At 44.2% G+C, this 14,842-nt stretch overlaps 1 protein-coding gene across 1 annotated transcript in view; it reads left to right on the top strand.

Moving 5' to 3' along the window:
- The first annotated feature begins 1,663 nt into the window (after positions 1-1,663).
- The window catches only part of LOC149274545 (origin recognition complex subunit 2-like), a 36,721-nt gene continuing 23,542 nt past the window's right edge, over positions 1,664-14,842 (top strand). Inside the window, exons 1-2 of the mRNA XM_089505362.1 lie at positions 1,664-1,699; positions 7,252-7,348. Coding sequence (XP_089361488.1) covers positions 1,664-1,699; positions 7,252-7,348 — 133 coding nt within the window. The remainder of the gene's footprint in view (positions 1,700-7,251; positions 7,349-14,842) is intronic.

The following is a 14,842-nucleotide window of genomic DNA, read 5'->3' as shown; positions in this document are numbered from 1 at the left end:
GGAGTGGAAGAGGACTCCAGTGGCAATCTGTGAAGCTCTGGTGAACTCCATGCCCAAGAGGGTTAAGGCAATGCTGGAAAATAATGGTGGCCACACAAAATATTGACACTTTGGGCCCAATTTGGACTCACTTTTGTTGCCAAGGTTTAGACATTAATGGCTGTGTGTTGAGTTATTTTGAGAGGGACAGCAAATTTACACTGTTGTATACAGGCTGTACACTCACTACTTTACATTGTAGTAGAGTGTCATTTCTTCATTGTTGTCACATGAAAAGATAAAATATTTACAAAAATGTGAGGGGTGTACTCGCTTTTGTGAGATACTGTATATTAGCACTATATCTTAACACAATCCTTGCATTGAAAAAGTTAAAATACTGGCATGGTAAATGCCCATGGGGTGTCAAAAATGTATGATTTGATGGGGTAACTTAAATTAGCCATGTTGAACAATGTCCCAATTAACATAGGGTGCAGGATGTCAAATTTCACATCTGTAAAATGCACACGGGTGCTATTTTTAACAAAAAAATACACATTAGTGGAATAGTAAAACAGTATTTTATCTAATGAACAGGAATACATGTATTTTAACATTTTTAATATCTATTAAGAAGTTAGCATATTTTATATACAAACAGAAATTTGAAAAACCAGTAGCCATTTTAAGGTCCCCCCCCTCAATTCATAATGCACCTTACTTATAGATATGCCACTCTGCCCCCCTAGATATGCTTTATGCCCCCTTGATATGCCACTCTGCTCCCTTGATATGCTTTATACCCCCTAGATATGCCACTCTGCCCCCCCCCAGACTTACCAATGCATCCCTAGACACATGGAAAACCTCTGCCGCTGTTCGCCATTTCTGCCAGGGCTTCTATGCATGAGCTCCGTCATAGAAGCTAGTGCTGGTACTTCCGCTGGGTCTTCTATGGTGGAGCACCGGTGTGACCTAACCTTCTGGTGCTTCACCATAGAAGCCCCAGTGGAAGTACTGGCAGCAGCACGGGTTGTCTGCATCGCGCAGACGTCCACCGGCTGTCAGAGAGGAGGATCCAGGTCCCCTGCAGTGCTGCAGAGTTATAACCATGAATTTACATCTCTCAGTATTTACTCTTCAGAAGAGACGAAAGTTCAGGGGACAACAAAAAATGTAATCCTGGGACTGCCCAACCAAACTGTTAGTCAACAAAAAAGACAAAAAAGAGGCGAGAGACACCAAGCATCAGAATGAGAAGATCTCAAAATACACACTGAGCAACACTAACACACTAAGACAGCTGTACTGTTATAAGTTTAATTTAAAAGAAAAGTTACCTTCATCTAAAGGCAGGGTAGAGGTGAGTCTGAAGATAAAACACCTTGTCCACATATGTACATTATCTATTGCATTTGATCCTTAGTTTTTCGCCTTAAGTGGTGCAATAGACCACAGTTTTTGGACACTATGAGGTGGTAGTCTAATAGGTCCTATTTTCTAGATTAGGGACCTAGCTTTGATTATTTTTGTTGTTTAAGGTCTATTTCTGTTGTACCTACCATATGCGCCGATGTGCCACACACCGGTCGGCAACGGGTGGGGGGGCTCTTGCTCGATGACGCGCACACGTCCTGTGTGTGCATGGACGCTCGCAGGGTTATGAGTGAGTTGCCGCAACATGCTCGCGGTGCTCAACCACCCCCAGCATCTGCCAGTGTGGCACGCCCGCGGGTATAGCACACGCAGATGCTATTTTTGTTTAGGGCGCCAGGGCCAGTAGTGTGCGTCGGACGTGATGACGTCACCCTGCTTCCCATTGGTTGTTTCTCTGTTTTTCACGCCGTTTGCCCTATTTAAATCTGCTTCCACAGTCATACAGTGCCTGTTCAAAGAGTCACTTGTGTGTTTGCTCTGGGTTCTCATTTTTCATATATTCCTATTGCTGATTGACTACGTTCGTGTACCAGATCTTGGCTTTGTTTCCCGACTCTGATCCTGTGCTGCCTGCCCAGACCTCGGAACCTCCTAATTACGCTTATTTACCACTGACCCTGTACTGCCTGTTTGCCTTAAACTTCCTACCTAGCTCTCCGTTCTGTGACGACACTACCGTCTCTGCATAGTGGGTGCGTCATCCTTTGTTTTCCTATATAATATATATAATGCGCTACATAGTGTGTCCCTGAATGGCAGAAAAATGCGGTCACCCTAGCTATGAAGTTTTGCTGTCGATGTCGATATATATAAAAATATTAGCCCCTGCTTACAATAAATAAATAGATATATATAAAAGACCCTGTTGCCAATTAATTTTATATTGAAAAAATTGGGCCCTGCTCCACGCTCTGAAGTGCCAGACCTCGAGGTCCGTAATGTTGGGCTAGTTAGAGGGAGGTCGTGATCTCCCCAACCAGCCCTGCTGATCAGGGCTAGTTGGGGAGATCACCATCTTGCACCTACCTCGGCGCGGCCCTGAAGACCGGCCCAGGGGAGGCGGCTTCTCCACTCGCCCCTCCCCTAGAGATTCGTGGCTCAGTGGGACTCTCTGGCTCGTTAAGTACCCGGTACTCGGTTAGTACCCGACGTATAAGACGACCCCCGACTTTTGGGAAGATTTTCTGGGGTTAAAAAGTCATCTTATACGCCGGAATATACGGTACGTAAAAAAAGAGAATGACAATATCTGTGTATAAGGAGATATATAATGCGCTACATAGTGTGTCCCTGAATGGCAGAAAAAAATGCGGTCACCCTAGCTATGAAGTTTTAACTACATAATATGTACTTATCTCTTTGAAGCAAAGACCATGATTGAAATATGATTTCAAACTAACAGCTGAACTGGCAGTTTTCATTCTTTAGTATTAGACCCTACTGCCAATATAAATAAATATTAGCCCCTGCTGTCGATGTCGATATATATAAAAATATTAGCCCCTGCTTACAATAAATAAATAGATATATATAAAAGACCCTGTTGCCAATTAATTTTATATTGAAAAAATTGGGCCCTGCTCCACGCTCCCTAGCATGCAATCACTCCCTTTTTCCTACACCAAAAAATATTTGCCACACTGAATCAGAATCATACATACAAATCCCGTATTTGCAGGTATACAATAATAATGTATGGAAAACAGCATTGCAGGTATAGGTCAACAGAACACACAAACCCAGCATTGCAGGTATAGATCAACTGGAAATCACATGTAAACTCAGCATTGATGGTATAGATCAAAAAAACACATGGAAACTGCACTGCAGGTATTGATCAACTGAACAAGACATACAAACTCTGTATTTGCAGGTATACATAAATAATGGTAACATAGCATAGCAGATATGAATCAACAGAATAACACACAAACCCAGCTTTGTGGGTATAGATCAATTGGAATTCACATAAAAACTCATCATTAAAGGTATAGATAAAACCCCCTAAATTACAGGCATAGATCACAGGTCGCACACCCGAAAGCCAGCCCTGGCGTCCACATTGCCCACATAGATCCTGACCAGCACCCGAATTACACGCATAGGACCTGCCATCTTTGTCCCCAAACACCCTGCCTGTGCCATCTTGGTCCCCAAGGCTCAAAAACACTGCTTATGCCATCTTTGCCTTTTCACAAATCAATCAGTGGATGGTCCTTTCCACCGCCAGTTTGAAAGGCTAGGGTGTGTAGATGGAAAGGAACTTCATATATGGCATATGGTCAGCTTCAAAAAAACCCTTGCCAGTGTCCTAGTGCTCCTAGAATTGTGAAAGGCATTGATAACCTGGAAAGACAAGCTGCTTGTGAAAGCAGTAAATATAGTCAGGCAATCTGACTATTTAAACAGACAATGAGGAAGAAAAAGTCCCTGGGAAACATTGGATACTGGACTGACAATAGCATATCTTGTCTTTGTACCGTTCATAGGCCTGTGAGAGTCTGTGTTTCCTGCAGCATTGTGCCTGAGCATGATTATTTCTCAAGATCGTCTAGGTCTGAGGGATGGATTTTTTTTCCTTAAAGAAGTGTCACCTTCTAGTGTTGGATATTTTCTCCCAGAGATGGAGATTCAGGTTGAGCTATATTTTCCCACTTCTTCCCCTCATAGGTAAGGTGATAAAGTATATCAGGAAATGGAACCTAGGAATCTTAATTCATCCAGACTGACCCAAAAGGATTTGGTATCCAGAGCTAGTCCATCTGCCAGTAGCAGACCTGATCAGGCTGGAGAAGATTTTCCAATTTATTAGTCACTTTCACAGGCCTCACGAAGGGGTTTTATTTGTCCAGAGCTATAACTGCCAATAGTATTGTTAATTAGAGAAGCTTACTTAGGCTGGAAAGGAACCTCCTGCTGACTTGAAAACACACTCTACTGGGGTTGTCTCAACACCTCCACTGAACAAATTTTATAGAGCAGCAGTTTGGAAAAGTCTAAATACCCTTTACCAAGCTTGATGTCGCTTTGACAGAACACTGCTCCATTAACCTGGCCTCCAGCACCACTTCTATAAAAACGCAGAGGGACACACTGTGGCTCTTAACTTTTGCGGAAGTACTCCAAGAAGCCAGAATGACAGACGGATCTGCGGAGAAAGAAGTATTTCTTCACCTCTCTCTGCGGATTCGTCTGCATTATTCTGGTCTCTCCACAAAGGGGGAGAAGTGGACCAAGAACAAAGACCAAGAACAAAAAGAGGCAAGACGAGAAGCAGAGCTGTGGAAAAAACAATGAAATGCAAGTGAAAATTTGAATCTCTCTGATTAGTTTTCATTTGTTTTGTTTGTGCCCCTCCTAATAAAATTGCCAAACTTTTTTATTTTAATTTCCTGGAAAGTGAATTGCAGATTCCTACCCCAGTAAATTTGTCTTTTAGGTGGTTACAGAAGTAGTTGAATGCGTCAGGGTATGTCATGGGCAGAACCTTCATAGGTGGTCATTATGACTGAAGCTAGCATGAGGGTCTAGGGTGCAACTATTGAAAGGAGTTTTGTACAGGTCAAATAGTCCACTAAGTAGAGAACTCTTCCTCCTAACTCTTCAGGGAGTCTAGAAGACTATGCTAACCTGGAAAGACAGGCTGCTTGGAAAAGCTGTAAAAGTCCGGTCACTTACCTGAACAGCCAAGGTTGAACAAGGAGTCTATGCCTCCTGAGGAGTGAGGTCTGATTGTGACAACCTTACCCCAGATAAACAGTATATAGATATATGACCAAAATATCTGGACTCCCCTCCTAATTGACTTTAGATGTTTCACCCACACCCATACATACAATTCAAGAACACAGACATGATGTCTCAATAGACAAACACTGGCAGTAGAATGGCTTTAAAATGATTTAATGACTAAATCTGGCACAGTCCGTTTGAATTTTTTCCTCAGCTAGGCCTGCCCCGGTCCATTGTGCTATTATTGTGAAGTGGAAGAATCCATATGCACTATATGACTAAAGCACTGGACCACGCACATCCACAGCGCTGGGGCTGCTGAATGCTGCAACATGTAGCTCCTAAAAATAGCGTGACCTCTGTAGGATCACTCGCTTCAGTGTTAAACACCTTGGGATGAATTGGAATGCCGATTTGGAGCCTGGCCTTCTTATTCAACATCAGTGTCTGACCTCACAAATTCTTTTTTTTTGCTAAAAAGACACACTCCAAAATGTTGTGATAAGCCATCCTAGAAGAATGGATCCTGTTACAGCATAAATGTATATATATAGTATAGTGTGTGTGTGTGTATATATATATATATATATATATATATATATATATATATATATATATATATATAAAACACCACAAAATATATATATAATATAGCGTGTGTGCTAATATACACCCATCAACCATAACATTATGACCACCTGGCCAATGTTGTGTAAGTCCCCCTTTTGCCACCAAAACACCCTGACCCGTTGAGGCATGGACTCTATTAGACCTCTGCAGGATAGTTGTAATATCTTTAATATTTTATATCGTAATATTTTAAGTCCTGTAAGTCACAAGTTTGGGCCTCCATGGACTTGTTTGTCCAGCAAATCCCACAGATGCTCGATTGGATTGAGATCTGGGAATTTGGAGGCCGAGTCAACACCTTGCATTCGTTGTTTTGTTCTTCAAACCATTCCAGAACCATTTTTGCTATGTGACAGGGTGCATTAACCTGCTGAATGAGACCAGTGCCATTAGTGCATGCCTGAGCATGGACTGCAACTATGCTTAGGTAGATGGTGTGTGTCAAAGTAGCATCCACATGTATGGCAGGACCCAAGGTTTCCCAGCAGAACATTGGACAAAGCATCACACTGCCTCCGCCAGCTTGCCTTCTTTCATTGCTCCGTGGTCCAGTAATTATGCTCAGATACCCATTGTAGGCGCTTTCAGCATTGGACAGGGATCAGCATGGACACCCTGACTGGTGTGTGGCTACACAGCCCCATACGCCACAAACTGGGATGCACTGTGTGTTCTGACACTTTTCTATCAAAACTGACATTAACTTTTTCAGCAATTTGAGCTACTGTAGCTGTTGTAGTCTGTTGGATTTGACCACACGGGACAGCCCATGACCCTGTAGCTAGTTCACCGCTTTTCCTTCCTTGGACCTTTTCAAAGGTACTGACCACTGCAGACCGGAAACACCCCAAAAGTGCGGCAGTTTTGGAGATGCTCTGACCCAGTCATCTAGCCATCACAATTTGGCCCTTTGTCAAAGTCGCTCAGATCCTTACTATTTTCCCTGCTTCTAACACTCAACTTGTAGGATGATATGTTCACTTGCTGCATAATATAGCCCAACCAATGACAGGTGCCATGACAAGATTATCAATGTTATTCACTTCACCTGTCAGTGGTCATAATGTTATTGTTGATCAGTGTGATATATGTGTGTGTGTGTGTGTGTATGTATGTAGCATGTAATATATATACACGTACGTACGTACGTATGTACATACATACATACATACATACATATAAAGGCCTTGTCACGGGTGTAGTTGTTGGTCATTCTACCTGGGAGGAGATGTGAAAGTAGGGTATTGTTTATCTCTGACCTATGTTGCACTTCCCACTGCTTCTTCCTGGGAGAAGAAAAAAAAGTGTCGTTTTAAAATGATGGGCATATCCACTAGTGTGTGTGTATTTTTGTGTGTGTGTATATGTATGTATGTATATATATAGATAGATAATGTGTGTGTGTATATATATGTATGTATATATTGTGACACTGATAAATATATAAATGTTATCTGTTATCACTTTTAGATTTTAAACTCCATCACAGAAGCAGCATTAGATCATACAGGGACCTTTCGAAGCCTTCTGGACCAAATGAATTTCATTGTGCAGAAGTTTAAAGATGGTATGTCTATAGCATTTTTTTATAGCTTTCTATAGCGTCTATATTTTGAAGTGATGTAGAATGGGTAAATGGGACTTAACAAATAGTATATAGCATAACATTTTGACTTACAGAAATGTCTTGAGGGATTTTGTAAAGTAACAAAGGCAGAGGAAAGATGAATAGGCTGGGAGAGGGCATTCCTGAGGATTGGGGCAGCCCTTGAGATATATCATTGGATGAGTGAAGAGACCAGTTAGGAGTCAGGAACTTGAAATTAATAAAGCCCATGGGCAGTCTCACACAGGGAAGAGGAATTAGTAAAGTGATAGATGCGGAAGATAAGTCTGGCAGCAGTGTTTATTGTGAATTGTAGATGGGCTAGACAGGTATGAGAGAGACCAGTTAAAACAGGATTACAGTAGTGTAGGCATGAGATAATGAGGGCATGAGCAAGAGTTTTAGTAGCATCGTGTATTAGGAAGAGAGGAATGTAGGCAATATTTTTTTCGATGGAGATGACAGTTCTTTGAGGCAGACTGGATGTGGGGGATGAATGAGAGGTCAAAGTCAAGGGTGACACCAATGTAGCAAGCGTGAAGGGATGAGAGATGATTACACCATTTTTATTGAGGCAAACTATTAAGGGATAGATATTAGAGGGAGAGAAGACAAGAAGTTTGTTTTTGGAGAGATTGAGTTTTAGAAATCTTGCAGACATACAGTTAAAGACAGAAGCAATGCAGTTACACAATCTTAGAGCGAGCGAGAGATGAGCAGATAATACGTAGATCATCGGCATGCAGGTGGTATTGAAAGCCAAAGGTTGAGATTGGTTTGCCAATGAAGATTGTGTAAAGTGAGAATAGAAGGGTTCCTATAACTAAGCCTTGGGGTACACCCACTGGGAGGGTAAGTGTTACTGTAGAGGGAGATGATAAAGGTGGGATGTGAAGCAGGAGAGAGATCACGGTTTGACAGAGAAGAGGATGATCCACAGTGTCAAAAACAGCAGACGGGTCCAGTAGAATTAGCATAGAATAGTTGCCCTCAAATTTAGCAGTGAGTAGATCATTGATAGCTTAAGGTAAAGTAAAAGTGGTCTTTTTAGAATCCAGATTAAGGTGGGTCAAGTAAAGAGTTGGAGTCAAGAAACTTATTTGGGTGTATACAGTTTGCTCAAGAATCATGGGACAGTAGTTGGACAGGTCAGTCGGGTCCAGGGAGGGCTTTTTCAGGATTTTTCATTGTAGCATGCTTCAAGGAGGATGGGATCCAAATGAGAGGGAGAGATTGAAGACATCAGCAGTGACCAGAGAATTGCTATAATGTGAGAGGAAGAACAGTTCAGTGTATGTGAGGGCGCAAAGTCAGAGAGAGGTCAAGGGAAGGGGCTGTGCAGATTTTTTTTCTTTTCAGTTTTATTACATTTTCAGTTTATACTTCAATCACAGTTTGATAATTCATAAAAAAACACTTGAACATGTGAGGCCAGATATGTTGGGAAAGGGGGGACCAATCTTAAAACACTCACTAGAATGCTCAGGGCCCAAATCCACCCTGCTCATGATGTAGGGAACAGATTAGTCCAAGGGAACAACATTTCTTCAAATCTAATTACTTTGTTGAAAAGCGGCTCCCTTTTCCATCTGATACTGACTTTTCATTTGAGAAACAACATTATCCCGACTAGGAGAATTAGTTTGGCGCCAATCATGATTTTACTCTCCAATAATAATAGTACTAGTTTTTTTTTCATATTTGGATGTGTATGCATATTAAAATGAAATAATGCTAGCTCAGGGGCTTTCATTGCCTCACTACCTGTAATCAACACTATTTTATGAAATTATATGTTCCAAATGGGCCTTATTTTAGAACAATCCCACCATACATGTAAAAACAAACTCCGCTCCAGTGAGGTACAGTGCCAAGGCAAATTAGTATGAGCAGGATTAATTTCATGTAATTTCATATAAAGTTTTTAAATACCATCTAAATAAAATTTTCATATGCATACCCAAAATATTCAGACTTCTTTATTCTTTACCTCATTAATTTACTTAATCCATTGAGCATTGTCCAAGGACCTGCCTATCACTTTTTCCCATTATTTTTATGCGGTAGGTTTACTAGAGCTTCCTTTCTGTTCCGTTTAATACATTTTAGAGCTCATCCTAGTTCTTTAATTTCTTTGTTTGATAAACCTCCCTCCTCCATGCTGCGTTCCCGGCAGCCACAGCCGGGAGACAGGTCCTGCTCCGGTGTCCGGACTCGCTCCGCTTCACGCCACCTAGTGGCACCAGCAGGAACTACATCGGTTTATACTGGGAGATTATGCATACGTCACACGCAATATGGCCGCAGAAGAAGTGACGTAACGGCACTTTGAATATTTGGCGGGAAATCTATAATTAGTGCCAAAACTCCTGTGCCTATTTAAGAGACTCTCAGACTTACAGCCATTGCCTTCTGATGGTCGTGCCTATCTCGGTAGTGCCTATCTCAGTACGCATTCCAGTGGTTTTTCTGTTATTGACCTCGGCTTAACCCACAACATTCCTGCTCTCCGGTATCATGACCTCAGCTATTTCCATGACATTCCTGTTCTCCGGTATCCTGACCTCGGCTCTCTGGACCATCCTTTACCAGTCCTACCTGACTTTGGTGTCTCCTTCCTACGCTGTGTCGTGACAGAATCAGAAGGCCATCATGAGACCCGCTTCGGTGGGACAACAAGGGTCCACGGTGAAAATGGATCACCAGCTGGATCAATTTGCTCAAGCCCTCCAAACCTTGCTTCAGCGTACTGATCCTGCGCAACGGGCGCCTCAACCAGTGGCGGCTCCTACACCTCCGCCTGTGCCAGTAGCTACGGTTCCAGCTCACCTGCCTCCACCGCAATGCTAAAATGGTGACCCTGCAACTTGTCGAGGTTTTTTGAACCAGTGCGAGATATATTTTGAACTGTCTCTGTATGCCTTCCCTACTGAGCGTGCGAAGGTGGGATACATAATTTCGCTCCTTATGGATAGAGCCTTGGCATGGGCTTTGCTGCTGGGAAAGAAATGCTTCTACGGTGCGCTCCTATGCTGAATTTGTCTCAAGCCTACGAGCCGTATTCGATGTTCCGGGGAGAAGAACCACTGGTTCAACTTCGCTTTTTACCATCCATCAGGGTTCCCGTCAGCTCCTGTAGTACACTATTGAGTTCCGGACCCTGATGGTAGAAGTGACTGGACTAACGAGGCATTAGTGGCTGCCTTCCTTAATGGACTTTCCGAGACCCTCAAAGATGAAACTGCTGCCAGAGATTTACCTACGGACCTAGACTTTCTCAAATTGGTCTTCGCCTCTGCGAAAGACAAGTACAACGTGAGAGTGTGAGGATACACGACAGGGGTGGAAGACCTACTACACACTTTACACAACAGTTTTCTCCTGCTGCTACCTCTTATGTTCGGGTTGTGCAATGCCCCAGCGGTCTTCCAAGAATTCATTAATGATTGCCTTAGAGACTTTCTCCAACAGTTTGTCGTGGTGTATCTGGACGACATTTTTATCTACTCTCCAGATTTGCAGTCACACCGTACTCATGAAACCCCTGCAGCGATTTTTGGGTTTCGCTAATTATTATAGACATTTCATCCGCAACTACTCCAAGATCGCTGCTCCTTTGACGGCTCTTACTAAAAAGGGGGCCAATACCCTGGAATGGTCTTCTGAGGCCATTTCCGCCTTCTCCCGACTCAAGACCAAATTTACCACCGCTCCTGTTTCACGTCATCCTGATCCTCAACTACCGTTTGTTCTAGACGTCGACGCATCCGAATCCAGGATCGGTGCTGTTCTTTCGCAAAGGGTTTGTTACAATGGTCCACTCCATCCATGCGGTTACTTCTCCAGGAGATTCTCCCCGACAGAGAGGAACTATGATATCGGGAACAAGGAACTTATGGCTGTCATCCTCGCTCTGGAGGAGTGGCGTCATCTTCTGGAGGGCGTACAAATTCCCACGTTGATTCTGACGGATCACAAGAATCTACAGTATATTGAAACCGCCAAGTGTCTTAACCCAGGACAGGCCAGATGGGCCTTATTTCTCTCCCGTTTTCCGTTTGTTTTGACTTATCGTTCGGGTTCCAAGAATGTCAAGGCTGACGCCCTCTCCCGGAAGCATGCGTTCCCAGAGGAGGAGAGCCGTGCGCCTGAGCCTATTGTACCGACTACCAAGGACCTCGCTGCTCTGCACCTCCGTTGCCGTACCCCCTTAATGGACCGCATTTCTGGATTACAAGCCCGAGCTCCAGCCTCCTTGGCGGCTGGTAAACTATTTGTTCCCGCACACCTTCGCACCCGTGTGCTTCGTCTGTCTTATGGTTCTAGAACAGCGGGACACCCGGGGCTAGCGCGCACCAAGGACCTCGTGTCCAGGACGTTTTGGTAACCGGAATGGACTAAGGATACTGTCCTGTTCGTTCGCTCCTGTGTCAAGTGCGCTGCCAACAAGTCTAACAGGAGATACCCCGCTGGGTTGCTTCATCCATTGCCTCGTCCTTCGATGCCCTGGACTCACATTGCCATGGACTTTATTGTTGACCTACCCAACTCCAAGGGATATACTGTAATCCTGATGATCATCGATCATTTCTCGAAGATGGCCCGCATGATACCCTTGAGGAGACTTCCCACGGCTTCTGCACTGGTGGACATATTCCTGTGTGAGATCGTCCGTCTTCACGGAGTTCCCACCGAGATTGTGTCTGACCATGGTACTCAATTCATTGCACGTTTTTGGCGTGAGTTTACGAGAGCGTTGGGTGTCACCCTGGCATTCTCTTCTGCGTATCACCCACAGTCTAACGGTGCAGCGGAGAGGGCTAACCAACATCTTGAGCAATATCCGCGCATCTTTATCAACCACCATCAGGACGATTGGGTTACCCTTAGCGGAGTTTGCTCGTAACAATGCTGTACAGGAGTCTACGGGAGAGTTCGCCTTCTTCTGCGTTTACGGTCTTCACCCGCAACCCTTCCCTGGAGCATTTCCAAATTCTCCTGACCCAGTGCTGGAGGAGCGGCTGGCTAATATCCAGTCTACTTGGGCTTCGGTGCGGAGGGCTTTGGAGCTGGCTGGTGGGCGACAGGAACTCCAGGCCAACAAGAGGTGTTCTCAGCAGAGTGCCCAGCATGAAGCTAGTGCGACGTTTGATCGGTCATTTTCCTATTATCCGCCGGGTGAATCCTGTAGCCTATGAACTTTCTCTGCCCAGAACACTCCGCATTCCTCGAGTGTTTCATGTCTCTCTACTGAAGCCGCTGGTCTGCAATCGTTTTTCTACTACTAGACCCTCTGCCTTGGAGACTTCTGCCGGAGATGCTTCCGGGCGTATTCCTCAAGCTATCCAGGACTGTCGCAGGCAACAAGGGAGTCTCCAATACCTGGTCCATTGGAAGGGACCTGGTCCAGAGGATCGTTCCTGAGGCTCGATTTCATGCTCCTCATCTCGTGCGCATGTTCCTCGCTAGAGGTCGGCGTTGCCCTGGCAGGGGTCGCCCTGAGGTCGCCCCTTTGAGGAGGGGTACTGTCACATACCTGGCATCCTCCGATCGGCAACCGCAGCCGCCGCGAAGGAGGGGGAGACCCCCCACTTCGGACCAGCAGCCGCTGCGAAGGGGAGACCCCCCGCCTCTGCACGACAACCACAGCCGCCACGAGGGAGAGGAGGACCTCCCGCGTCCACACAGCAGCTGCCGCGAAGAAGGGGGAGACCCCCCACCTCTACTCAGCAGCTGCAACTGCTGCGAAGAAGGGGGAGACCCCCTGCCTCTGCGCAGCAGCAGCTGCCGCGAGGGAGACCTCCCTCCTCCATGCTGCGTTCCCGGCAGCCGCAGCCGGGAGACAGGTCCTCCTCCGGTGTCCGGATTCACTCCTCTTCACGCCACCTAGTGGCAGGAACTACATTGGCTTATACTGGGAGATTACGCATACGTCACACGCAAGATGGCCGCAGAGGAAGTGACGTAACGGCGCTTTGAATATTTGGCAGGAAATCTCTAATTATTGCCAAAACTCCTGTGCCTATTTAAGAGACTCTCAGACTTACAGCCATTGCTTTCTGATGGTCGTGCCTATCTCGGTAGTGCCTATCTCAGTACGCGTTCCAGTTGTTTTTCTGTTATTGACCTTGGCTTATCCCACGACATTCCTGCTCTCCGGTATCCTGACCTTGGCTATCCCACGACATTCCTGCTCTCCGGTATCCTGACCTCGGCTATTTCCACGACATTCCTGTTCTCCGGTATCCTGACCTCGGCTCTCTGGACCATCCTTTACCAGTCCTACCTGACTTCGGTGTCTCCTTCCTACGCTTTGTCGTGACAATTAGTAGGTAATCTGCGGGCTTTGAACATTGAAAGTGCCCTGTTTAGGTATTGGTGTTATTGTAGCCTGCAATATCTCTGTGGGGATCCTTTTTGTTTCATATTATTGAACAACTGTCTGGGACAGGGGCCTTTCCATCCTTTAGACAAAAGAGGTGTTAGACCCCACTAAAGGCTGATTCAATTCCTCCAACTGTTCTTCATCAATATGAGGCAAGTCTATATACTGCAAGCAACTTTCCAACACATTAGAGGTTTTAGGAAGATTGTACAATTTAGAATACGGCTTATTAAAAAGTAATTCCTATAAATTTTGGGCTTATATTAGTTTGACCTTCAAAAATCTGTTTCTCTATTCTTGAACTAGCAGTATACTTCCTTAGCCTGTTAGCATTTTACAACCATATTGCATTTGCTTTTGCAATCAAAGGTTTTCTAATATTCAAGGTTAATTTAGAGGTTTGCTCAGCAAACTTTTGTGAAGGATTATCTTTATTCTGTCTTGAAATTTTGCAGAGGTTCATGTACAGCTGGTTCAGTGTGAGGCAGTGATTCTTTTTTAATTCTAATCCCAGTTTAATCAAATGCCATATTACGCATATATATGCACACCTTGTAGTGTTTTTAGAGATCATTTGTTTTATATCTACATTTGTTTTATTCCTCAATCATTTCTTATTTAGTCCCCAGGAAGACCTAACTTTCCCCTTCCTGGGGGAAGATAAATCAAGAATAAGAACCTAATGATCAGTCCATGCCAATTCAATCTACCGCATGGATGGGATAAGATAGGATCTGTAAGAAAATAATTATTGAATAAATTAGATATGGCCTAGAAAAAAAGGTATCTTCTCTGACTTCTTGGTATAATAGCTTTTATGAATCATAGAGATCAAATCAGGCCAACACTTCTTGAAATCTGCTCGATGACAGCGCCAGAGCTTTATGCGCTCTGGTGACATTCAGTACAGAATTAACCTCGCCTCCAATCAGGAGAGTTCCCCGTCTGATCTTGTCGATGTTATTCATCAAATTAAAAAATCTGACAGGATCTTAGTTGGAGCGTACAAATACGAATGTAAAAATCTCACAGATCAAAATAATAAGATAACTATTTGGGTCTATTTCTGT

This window comes from Sceloporus occidentalis, unplaced genomic scaffold (genome assembly GCF_023333645.1).
Source record: "Sceloporus occidentalis isolate IW3139 unplaced genomic scaffold, rSceOcc1.0.p SCAF_326, whole genome shotgun sequence".
Classification (NCBI taxonomy): Eukaryota; Metazoa; Chordata; class Lepidosauria; order Squamata; family Phrynosomatidae; genus Sceloporus; species Sceloporus occidentalis.
The sequence above is the reverse complement of the archived record's forward strand: the minus strand, read 5'-3'. Positions and strand labels throughout refer to the sequence as shown.